At 38.2% G+C, this 12,280-nt stretch overlaps 1 protein-coding gene across 2 annotated transcripts in view; it reads right to left on the bottom strand.

Moving 5' to 3' along the window:
* The window catches only part of LOC131062878 (protein GLUTELIN PRECURSOR ACCUMULATION 3), a 210,544-nt gene that overhangs the window by 95,444 nt on the left and 102,820 nt on the right, over positions 1-12,280 (bottom strand). For both annotated transcript variants that reach the window (XM_057996616.2, XM_057996617.2), the window contains one exon: positions 6,833-6,933. In XM_057996616.2, the coding sequence (XP_057852599.2) occupies positions 6,833-6,933 (101 nt within the window). The remainder of the gene's footprint in view (positions 1-6,832; positions 6,934-12,280) is intronic.

The raw sequence follows: 12,280 nt of genomic DNA, 5'->3' as shown, positions 1-12,280 counted from the left end.
GATGAAAACCCTAATTAGGGTTTGTTACAACAAACTCCTTTAGCCAATGATAAAATTACATTTAATGCATGAGAACCAATAGGAAACAGGGGTAGGTATATCGGAATTTGTGCCTTCACGTATAAGCGTGGTTCATTGAATCTGGACATGTCGATGTGGACCTTTCTGATTGGAGGAATAGTCACTAGGATGCCACCTTGTCTTGCATTTGTGCTTGGTCAAGGAATGTTGTATCTCTTGATATTCAATGTGATGATGATGAGAAGCTAACTTTGATTAACTCTTCTGAAACTATCTGCTTCTTCAACGTACCCTTGCACTGACCTTGGTTGATCCTCCTTCGTCCTTGATGTACTTGATGAACAACGTACCTTTCCATGACTCTCTTATGCTTGATGAGGCTTCTTCACGATCAAGTCATTCCTTCTTCTCTGGAAGCTCATCTCTCTTTGAAGTGCTAGCTCCATTGCTTGCAATTGTTGATCATTCGAAGTCCTCTCAACTTAATACCACTTTAAGTCTTCCTCCATACATTTGAGGTGTCCTTGATGATGATGAAGCTTGAAGAGGTTGCCCCTGTCCTTGCCTAATCTCCTTCCAACTTGGTCTTGCAGATCTCCAAAACAAACAAAAGATGGTGTCAAGCACATATGATATATTCATCCTAGCATGGTATTTCTCACTTCAAACCATCAACAAGAAGGCACTAGGATCAATTTCGCTTTGGACCCTTTGGAAGGTACATGAGCGAATTAGGAGTTGTCTCAAGTTTTCTCACTTTTCAAATGAAAGCACTCTCAAAATCATAGTTCTTAGGATTGCTTGAACACTAAAATCACCTTTAAGAAGACCTTCAACACAATTTCATTAGCTAAACCCTCTCTCCCAAGGAATTTCACTCTTGTACCCTTGGAAGGACAGGACCTATAATGAAATTCGCTCTGGACCCTTTGGAAGGTACATGACCTATAATGAAATTTTCGCTCTGGACCCTTTGGAAGGACAGGACCTATAATGAAATTTTTGCTCTGGACCCTTTCCAAGGATAGGCCCTAAAATGGAATTTTTGCTCTGGACCCTTTGAGAGGGTCAAGAGCGAAATTTCCATTTTGCTCCTTTAAGCTCAAATCCTTCACTTTCTCATAACTTTGTCTTAGACTTGACTTTTGAATCCTTTTCTCACCATGATCTTGCAAATTTGCCTTCAACTTTGCCCAAAATGAGATCTACTCAACATTTTAAATGATCTAAGGGGGTGTTGATGTGTATTTTGTACACGACCAAACACAGAATAAAATACCAAAGTATCTTATCCTCTCTTGAACAAAGTTCCTAACTGCTGAAGATATCGCAAAAAAGGATCAGTCAGAGTAACTCCAAGGTTCTGTTATGTAGGATCTCTACGTGTGGATAAGCTCTTTGTGGTATGATGTGATTTTGCTGGAATCACAAGGGGACTTACACTTGACGACCCAAACGTCTGATTTGCTGGAATCACAGGTCCTATTAACTAACTGGAATCAAGCATACACTAGTCTTTTCTCCACCAAGGCTTGGGAATCCATTTCTTGATCGTCATTGTGAGCAATTTAGGTGATACTGGGAATTTCGCTCTGGACCCTTTGGAAGGGTCAGGAGCGAAATCCAAGCTTTACGTCTCAACTCCTCATCTCCTTCACTTCAATTCATCTTACAGGGCAAAGTAACATCATTTCAACCTCAACTACGCCTTAGGACTCCTAGTCTTGACTTGACACAAGGAGGAAATAGGCAGATGAAGAATTTCGCTCTGGACCCTTTGGAAGGGTCAGGAGCGAATTTCTTGTTTGTAGCTCATTTTTTCATCATTTCAACTTCAATCCACCTCACAAGGCAAGGAAACACTTTTCTTCTCTCATCCAACCCAAGTTTATCTTGATTATGCAAGGCAAAATAGGTGATTGAAGGATTTTCGCCCTGGACCCTTTGGAAGGGTCAGGAGCGAATTTCCTCCTCTGGCCTAAAATCATCACTTCTGGAGACAACCATCAACTCAAGGGCAATCACAAGGGCATCTTTTACCTTGGTCTAGGCTTGGCTTGGCACAAATTTTGGAGAAAATGATGGGTTTTAGGATTTTCGCTCTGGACCCTTTGGAAGGGTCAAGAGCGAAAATCTTGTTTTAGGCTCATTCCTCCATCATTTCAACTTGAACTCACCTCCAAGACTAAGGACACATTGCCTCACTCCTATCTAGGCCATAAAAATCAAAATGTTAACTTGTCTTGCAAAGAAAGTAGGTGATCCTAGGATTTTTGCTCTGGACCCTTTGGAAGGGTCAGGAGCGAAATCCTTGGTTTGGGCCAATTTCCATCATTTTTTAAAACCAATTAACTTCAAAAGGGCAAGAACATGTCTCCTCGCACCCATCCAAGACATGAAAACCTAACATTTGACTAGACTTGCAAGGAAAATAGGTGGTTTTAAGATTTTCGCTCTCGACCCTTTGGAAGGGTCAGGAGCGAAATTCTCATTTTGGCTCAATTCTTTCAAACTTGATAATTATTGACCATTCAAGGACATGCCTAAGGACTTCTTTAATCATGATCCACACTAGATTTGGCATGAAACTAAGGGAAAAGATAGGTTTTACACAATTTCGCCCTGGACCCTTTGGAAGGGTCAGGAGCGATTTTCCTTTTCTAGCCCAAAATCATCATTTTTTCAATCCCAATCTTCTTTGCAAGGTGAAATTTCATCTCTTTTCGCCTTAGGAACAAGGTTTTAAGCTCAAGCAAGGTTAAAAATATATGCTTGTAAGGAATTTCGCTCTAGACCCTTTGGAAGGGTCAGGAGCGAAATTTCCTTCCTTGGCCAAAACACTCATTCCTTAACTCCTTCAAACATCCTTAAGGGTTTCAATATGCCCATTCTCTCTTTCAACATGCCTTGGACATCAAAACTTGGCCAAATAAGGAAAGAAATGAGGTCTAGGAGGATTTTCGCTCTAGACCCTTTGGAAGGGTCAGGAGCGAAATTCCTAATCTTGGCCAAAATCCTTCACATTTCTACGTTCCATCACCTCAAAAGGCAGAGACATGTTATTTCCTTCCCAAATTCGCCCATGGAACAAGGTTGGTATCCAAAACAAGGGAGCAAATGAGGCTTATGAAGAATTTCGCTCTGGACCCTTTGGAAGGGTCAAGAGCAAAATTCCTATTTTGGACAAGATCCTCACTTTTCAAAACACTTCTCAAGGCAAGAACACATCAAGACTCACACACAAAGCCTAATAAACCAGCGCCCATCCAAAACAAGGAAGGAAAATGAGAGTTATAAGGATTTTCGCTCTTGACCCTTTGGAAGGGTCAGGAGCGAAATTCCTCTCCCAGGCTAGAATCCATCATCCCAAGGTCTAAAATCTCCTCTCCAAGGCAAAGTTGCATCAAACCTTCTCAATTATGCCTCAAAAGTCTACAAACTTGGTCAAGCTAAGGAGAAAAAAAGAGGAAATATGAATTTCGCTCTGGACCCTTTGGAAGGGTCAAAAGCGAAATTCACCTTAGGCCATGATCCTGACTTCATTTTTTCACATTTCTTCATTCAAACAAGTGCTTTTGCCTTCATTCAAGCCTAGGAATGCGTTAGTTCTAGGTTTTGGTCAAAGTAGAATGTCTTATGGAGAATTTCGCTCTGGACCCTTTGGAAGGGTCAGGAGCGAAATTTGACATTTTGAACTCTCCGTCAGGATCATTTTATGGAATATAACATTTAAGTATAAGAAAGAAGAAAGATATATATCCCATATATACTTTCAGGATGTTTGAGAGTGGTTTCGGACCTCCAGGAGTTATATTGCAAAATCTAGTTTTTGGAGGATTCTTCAATTTTCCAGACTAAGTCAAATTTCAGGATCAGGACATTCCAAAAAGCCAAATTTCAGGATCAGGGCATTCTAGACAGCCAAATTTCCGGGCATTTGAAGATCAGGATGACATTCCAGACTTCATCACTCACCAACTTGACCTAGCTCGGACCTTCAAGAATGATACCCACTCACAAAGCAAGACACAATTAGCAACAAGAGCAAAACCAGGCCCTAAGGAAGACTCTCAAAGAAACCCTAATTCTGGGGCCCTGTGGACTCACCCTGGCTCAAGCAAAGCCTGTAATCCAACGATCCCCTCGACAGCACTCATCCTGCAAAGGCTAACAGACAAAACCCTAAAAGACCTAGAAAACAAACCCTAGAAAGCAAAAAGCAGGGGTCCCCATTTGCAATGGGGCAATGTGTGAATACGTCACAATAGGGGGTCCTTTCAAGAATTTCACTTTTGTACCTTTGGAAGGGTCAGGAGCGAATTTGAGGCATAAAGCTTAGACATTGATCAAAACACTCACTTTTCTCCTTAAACCATGTTTAGAAGGTGTCCTATGGGTTTCCTTGCTCAAATTTGGAGTCAAAGAGCAACTATTGACAAGTTCACTTGTGTACCCTTGGAAGGTACATGACCCCTAGAAAAATTCGCTTTGTACCCTTTGGAAGGGTCAGGAGCAAAATTTGGATTTATTGCTCAAATTCCTAACATTTTGCAACCACAATTCACTCAAGTGTTTGTCTAAGGGTGTCTCAACCTTAACCAATGCCTTTGGAGCCTAGATTTGATGCAAATTAGGAGCAAAAAAGGAGGCTTCAAGACCTCAAAGACTTTCGCTCTGGACCCTTTGAAAGGGTCAGAAGCGAAATTTTGCTTTTTTGCATAAATTCTCCATATTTCATCACTTCACTTTGTTTGAATCCACTTCAAGAGCATGTATGAATCAAGTCCCTTTTACTCAGGGCATAGAATCATGATTTTGATCCAAATAAGGGGCAAGAAGGTGCTCTTGGAGAAATTCGCTCCTGTACCTTTGGAAGGGTCAAGAGCGAATTTGGATTCCTAGCTCAATTTCCTCACCCAATCTCGTTGCAACTTACCCCAAAGGCATGGATAGATCAATCTTCATTCAGTCAAGGCGTAGGAGCAAGCTTTTTTGATCTATGTTAGGAGATCTAAGGAAATTCGCTCCTATCCCTTTGGAAGGATCAAGAGCGATTGACAAAGTTGCACAATTCCTCCATACTTCATCATTTAACTTGGCTTAATTTTACTCCAAAGGCACGTATGAATCAATCTTGCCTTAGTCGAGCCCTAGAAGCATGAGTTTTGGTCTAAAGTAAGAGGCAAAAGGGGATTTTAGGGAAATTCGCTCCTGTGCCTTTGGAAGGGTCAGGAGCGAATTTGATCTTTTGGTTCAAATTCCCCTCTTCCTCATCAAATCTTCAAGTTCAAGCGTGTTCAAATTCACTTTCAAAGGTGAATTCAAGTTGATTTTCCTCTAATCCAAGCCTCAAAGTGAGATTTTGTCCAAATTAGGAGAGCAAAGGGGAGCTTAGGAAGAATTCATTCCTGTACCCTTGGAAGGGTCAGGAGCGAATTTGACAATTAAGTTCAAATTCTCGGCTCTTTGACAAATTTTCAAGTTTAGCTCTCATGGTCTATGATCAAAATTTGCCCGAATTAGTGTCTAAGGTCAAATCTAAGTTCATTTCTCCTTAGTTGATGCTTTGAAGCAAGAGTTTAGCTTGATTGAAAGGCAAAAGAGAGGTCCTCACAACACTCTCATTCAAATGATTCACACCTTCATTCACATCCTCGACCTGACTCAATGGCATGGGTTTCAAAAGGCAAGACTCCTAGCATGATACAATGACTTCCTCAAACTCAATCAAGACTCAACCCTAGAAACAAGTCTCAGGCCTAACCAAGGGGAGGGTTTCAAAAAGGAAATCCAAATTCACTTGCTACTCATTTTACTCACTTTATCCCAAAGAGACCATCTTATCCCAATGAGATCTCTAGAAACTCTCCAATGCAAAGATCAATAGCACAAAGCCTAAACAACTAAGCCAGGAAGACTAACCTAGAAAGCAAAAAAGTAGGGGTCCCCATTTGCAATGGGGCGATGTGTGAATACGTCACAACAGAAGGCACAATAAATTTCAATTAAATTTGAGAGGAGGCGCCCAGCATCATACATGACAGCCGTACCTCTTTGAGGAGGAAACATTCACTTTCCTAAGAAATTCAACCATATTGAGGTCTGCTTTTTGGCAGCAATCTTCAGAACAGTTATGTATTTTCTCTTATTTCCAGGTATGATTATATGCATTTAGTTTGAGTTCAATTAATTGAAGAATGGCTATTGTTGCAGCAGTTGAATCTTTCTGTATTTATTTAGCTTCTGGATTCAAGTAAATTATGCTTTATTATAGTTGCTTTTTATATCAAAAACTCAAAAAAAACCATAAAACCGAAAACAAACAAACCAAGGTTCAGAAGTAATCAGTTTGAAGGACTCAGAGTCTTCACAAAACACTATCATTATATAGCAAATCTATAGTTATTTATTGCATAAATTGTTAAATTGTGGATACTATTAGATTCTGTTGTTATATCCAATTCCAGACTATCCATTTAAGCTGTAAAACAATATTCTAGGCCCTGTGCACATTTACAGTGTACATGTTCTAGTCCACAATCATTAGGAACCAAAAATCTTGGGCTCAAAATAAAGATAGTGTGCATGTTCTAATCCATATTCACGAATAAATCAAGTAATCCTATCACCTTTTATATATTGCATTTGCCAATTAAATTTGCACACCTTATACCACTTAAGAATTCTGGCTTGGCTTTTGCAGAAAATGGAGTAGATCAACTACTCTTATCACAGATTGCACAAGTGACAGCTGCCTATTCAAAATGATAAGAGACATACAAATGGAAAGCTATTTGAAAAAGAAGGCCACCTTGGCATCAACAAATGATGAATCTTGATTCTGTTCACTATTTTTCGTAGCTGACAAGTGGCTTCTAGGAGATAAAGGTGCAGTCTTTGCCATTGGATCATCTGCACATTAGAAATAAGGAAAAAAAACAGCAGATTGAGTCATTATTGGTGCCATAAACCACATAGAAGAGAAAAAATAATAAATTAGTAAAAGGATAAATTAACAATGACTACAGATATAAGAAAAAAATAAAACAAAGTGCCCAATTGTAGATATTTCTGGTTGAAAAGCATGCTTGAAAAAAAGAGATATCCACATGTTACTATCAAATAGATGAATCAGATTCAAGTTGAATTTAGGAACAAGACCCTTTTACAATACAAGAAAAATCCATTTCTAAACCTGTCAAGTGCATGAATAAGTTATAAACTCTACTAGGTCAACTCTAAATAGGGAAAGGTAGAAAGCCTCTCTTAATGTACACTCAAAAGGATTCAAAAAAGGGTACTAGGGTAAATAAATACATAGTATATACAAGCAATGAAGGAAAAATTAATACAAGTTATAAAAAAGGTAAAAGACATATAAAGCAGTTTGCAAGGTAATTTGTAACACTGTAAAGTTATAAAAGAGCAAATAGCATAACAAGGTAAAGGAAGAAATATGTCTACCACTATAATGACCAAGCATGATCAAAGTGAAGGAAATATAGATATTTACCTATCAAGAATCTGTGGCACAATGGACTCCCCTTTTGACTACAACCTCAACGTACAAAGTTCAATGGCTTTGGCTGGAACCGTAGACACAAGACTCAGACTTGGCAGGCTGATTCTTTACTCAGACTCAGACTCAGACTCAGAAAGCTTATGTTTTACTTAGAATCAAACTTGGCACTAGGACACAACAAAGACTTGACAAATAGAGAAACAATGAAATATAAAGATTTTTAAGGATTTAAAGCTTTTACTATGCACCCTTCAATAAATCAACGTTAAAGACCTAATAAACTTATCAATTAGAAGCTACTTAAATCACATTCACAGATCTACATCAATCAAATAAGTGAAAAGAGAATTTGAGTTCAAGGAATCCACATTTTTAAATATATAAATATTCTCAAGTGTTTTGTGTATATAATACTCATGGATTATGATATGCATGGCACCAAAAAAAATCACAACATGGAATCATGAAATATGGTAGAGAGGAGCCTACATTACTTGGCCCAACATCACCAGCTCGATGTGTGTTCCTGCACACATATATTAGCCATTTATGTATATAAAATGTTTGATAAAACTCTGGAGTTATTGCCAAGTTTTTGTCGAGTCTCGAGTTTTTTAAAAATTTGGACCAAAAGAGATATTGCTGAAAAGCACACAGAAAATACTAAGAGCAAACAGTGAGACACAAACTCCAAAAATTTATCATGGAAAACCCTTTAGGGTAAAAAACCATGGCACACCAAAAGATTTATTAACAAAATGGGCACCAACCCAGATTACATAATGAGCACCAACTCTCCTTGAAGCACCAACTCCGATTAGCTAAGGCACCAACCTAAGTTTGAGCACCAACTCAGATGTACTGTAAAACATACATAAATATTACTAAGATTCCTCTAAAAGCAGTTGTTGACTCCTGATAAGCCTGACTTCATAACATATTATGCTTGACTCTAAATCACATGTTCTACTTCATATCCTTCTTCAAAACTGCAACAAATCCATCTTCTATTATCCTGCGAAAACACTATGTCTCTACAAAAATTCCTTTATTTTATCATCAATCTGCAACAAACACTATGTCCTCAACTATCTCATACACAAAAAGCCTCAATCTCTTCCTCGAAATGATGTTACATGCCACACCTAAAAAAACGATTCCTTTAAAGCTTCAAATTTAAACTTACGCCAAAATAAGTCTCTACGATAACTGCTCTGAAAGTTGCATACGATTTATTTATTTAGAAAGTACCAACACGACCTTTTAATTTTTCATCCAAAAACAACCCCGTAAGACTCCAATTCAAATACTTCAATTATCTCACCTATCATTTTGAAACGGCATCAACAATGTCTACAAAGCATCAAATCCCCTATTAATAATGAGGCATATGAATAGCCTACCCCACATTCTCACTCCACTCCACCATAGCAGTCAAAACTTGACTCCACCATCAAAACCATACCAACACAACCAAAAATAAATATCGCACAGCAAATTCATTCCAAACTTCAAAAGGGCATCCGAGTAAGGCTCATGATATGTCTCATTAATACACGTTTTAAAGATAAATTTCCTGTCATATGCATAAAGGTCAATCTCCCTTACGTCTTGTTTCAAAAAAAAAAATGCTCTTCTCATCTTAAAAGATATTACTCCAAATATGTTAATTTCAAACACCTGACTTTGCCAAGAATAAAAATAATAATACCCCACGATCTAGTTGTAGCATCTTGTTGATGGGTGTTTTATGACCACAACAACCCCGTAACACTATGTCTCTACAAAAATTCCTTTATTTTATCATCAATCTGCAACAAACACTATGTCCTCAACTATCTCATACACAAAAAGCCTCAATCTCTTCCTCGAAATGATGTTACATGCCACACCTAAAAAAAACGATTCCTTTAAAGCTTCAAATTTAAACTTCCGCCAAAATAAGTCTCTACAATAACTGCTCTGAAAGTTGCATACGATTTATTTATTTAGAAAGTACCAACACGACCTTTTTATTTTTCATCCAAAAACAACCCCATAAGACTCCAACTCAAATACTTCAACGATCTCACCTATCATTTTGAAACGGCATCAACAATGTCTACGAAGCATCAAATCCCCTATTAATAATGAGGCATATGAATAGCCTACCCCACATTCTCACTCCACTCCACCATAGCAGTCAAAACTTGACTCCACCATCAAAACCATACCAACACAACCAAAAATAAATATTGCACAGCAAATTCATTCCAAACTTCAAAAGGGCATCCGAGTAAGGCTCATGATATGTCTCATTAATACACGTTTTAAAGATAAATTTCCTGTCATATGCATAAAGGTCAATCTCCCTTACGTCTTGTTTCAAAAAAAAAATGCTCTTCTCATCTTAAAAGATATTACTCCAAATATGTTAATTTCAAACACACGACTCTGCCAAGAATAAAAATAATAATACCCCATGATCTAGTTGTAGCATCTTGTTGATGGGTGTTTTATGACCACACCAACACAGAATAAAATGCCAAAGAAACTTTATCCTCTCTTGAGTAAAATCACCTTTTATGCTAAGATTGCAAAAGTTCATAAAAGTGATTCCAAGGTTCCTACGCGAACTTGCGATTTTATGATGATTATAGCTCGTTTGGCATGATGTGTGTTGGTAATCCAAGGGGAACTTACGCTTTTGTTGTTCTTCACTTCTCTTGATGCTATGGTTGGAACTTCATCGTCAGATATTGCAGGATTGTGATGCTTCTTCCTTAAACAGACTTAACTGGAACTAAAAAAAAAGGACAAAAGGGAAAAGGTTAAGAAGTTCTAATCTGCTCCTAGGGACAATGAGGGTAATTGATCATGCTCCAATGAACGAATTCCCAATAACCAAGTCCTTCTTTGCCATGTTCAGCAACAACTCCACAAGAATTGGTGCAATCTTTTAAGAATTATGCAAAGAGTTTTCATATCACAATGAACACCATCATAATAAACAATGTACATTCCATGATAGAAGTTAAGAATCCATATAAAAAAGGCTCAGGATAACTTCACACAGCAAATAGAAATCATCTAAGTGCAAAAAGTATGAACCATTGAAATTCATCAAACATTGTCACATTCTCCATTAACATCAATGCACTTCTAACAACTTGAGAAAAGGAAGGAACACCATGCAACAAGTTGAAATAAACATGAATCCACCATATCTTCAATGAAATCAACTTTTCTTTCTCCAAGTCTTGCAGCAAGGCCTTCTCCCTCTCCTACTCTACTTCTACTCTAAGGAACAAGAGCTCTCTATTTCTAATGAGCTATCTAATGAATTACAAATGAGACGGCATGGGCCTTTTATAGAGATCCTTCCACAAATGAACAGCCAAGATTGATTTGCAATCAAGGGCCGAGATTACAAGATAGAATCCTAATTAGGGTTTTACTAACAAGAGCTTCTATGGCACAGAAAAGTGGGGCCAAACCGACCAATGAGAAAATTACATTTGAATTTTGGGGACACTTGCCCTTCTTTCGAATATAAACCAATAATAAAATATTATCAACACCTTCTAGAAGCTCTCTTGGATAAATCGGGTTCATTGAATATGGTCACATCGACTTGGAGACATTTAATTGGCTAGAAAAGGTGATGGGGCGCCACCTCAGATGTTGGACACCATGTGGATTTGGTAACTCATCACAAAGAATATTCCATTTTGGCTGATTGTGATGGAGTATATTCCCAAATTGCATCATCTGGACCAAGGTTCCAACTCTAATCAATTCTTTTGGAATTATCCTTGATCATCTTCTTCTTTCCACGTACTTGCTTGGGAATTCACCTTCTTGGAATATCTTTCCTTGTCGACGACTGTCATTCCTTGAGACTTTTACTTCTGACTTTTGATCTTGGCTTTTCGAAAAAAAATCAAGATGTTGTAAAATCTTCTTCTCACTTGCACTTGAACTCGGATCCTTGGGGTCTGGAACTAGATTGCCTTGAAGCCTAAATGTTTGGAGTTTGAATGTCCTTGACGTTTCAAATTGGAATTCTCCTTCGATGCACTTCCTAACGCTGGATTTCTTCTTGAACTTGTATGTCATAAACTGGATCTTCTCATCTTGGACCTCCATGCCTCTTGATGTCCTCATGTTTCCTTTGGATTGGATAGATGAATCCTTGATGTTTTATCGTTTTTTGACATTTTGGAGATGGGCACATTTGGAGCTTGGAGAAGGAATTTCTCCATACTTAGTCGTTTTTACACTTTCCAAGATACTTGGCATGCTTAGGCGCACTTGGGAGGTAGAGAAGAACTTTTGGAATTTTTTTTTACACTTTCCAAGATTCTTGGCATCCTTAGGCGCAATTGGGAGGCAGAGAAGAACTTTTGGAATTTTGGAAAATTCCTCCTCGGATTGGATTTTCCACTCTTGAGTGCACTTTTGGGTTGCATTGATGTGTTTTTTAGGCACATGCAAACACAGAATTAAATACCTTATCTTATCCTCTCTTGAACAAAATCTCTTGGATACTGAAGATTGGCTTAAGGATCATGCGAGAAGACTCCAAGGTTCATTAATGTAGGGTCACTACGTGTGGATAAGCTTCGTTGGTTGATGTGATTATGTTGGAATCACAACGGGAGTTACATTTGAATGCATGAGTGCTTGATTCACTGGAACTTAGATCATCTGATGTTACAATATGGTGATACATTTGATCCTAAACTAGCTGGAGTT

This window comes from Cryptomeria japonica, chromosome 9 (assembly GCF_030272615.1).
Source record: "Cryptomeria japonica chromosome 9, Sugi_1.0, whole genome shotgun sequence".
In the NCBI taxonomy this organism is placed as follows: Eukaryota; Viridiplantae; Streptophyta; class Pinopsida; order Cupressales; family Cupressaceae; genus Cryptomeria; species Cryptomeria japonica.
This window is presented reverse-complemented; position numbering and strand designations above follow the sequence as displayed.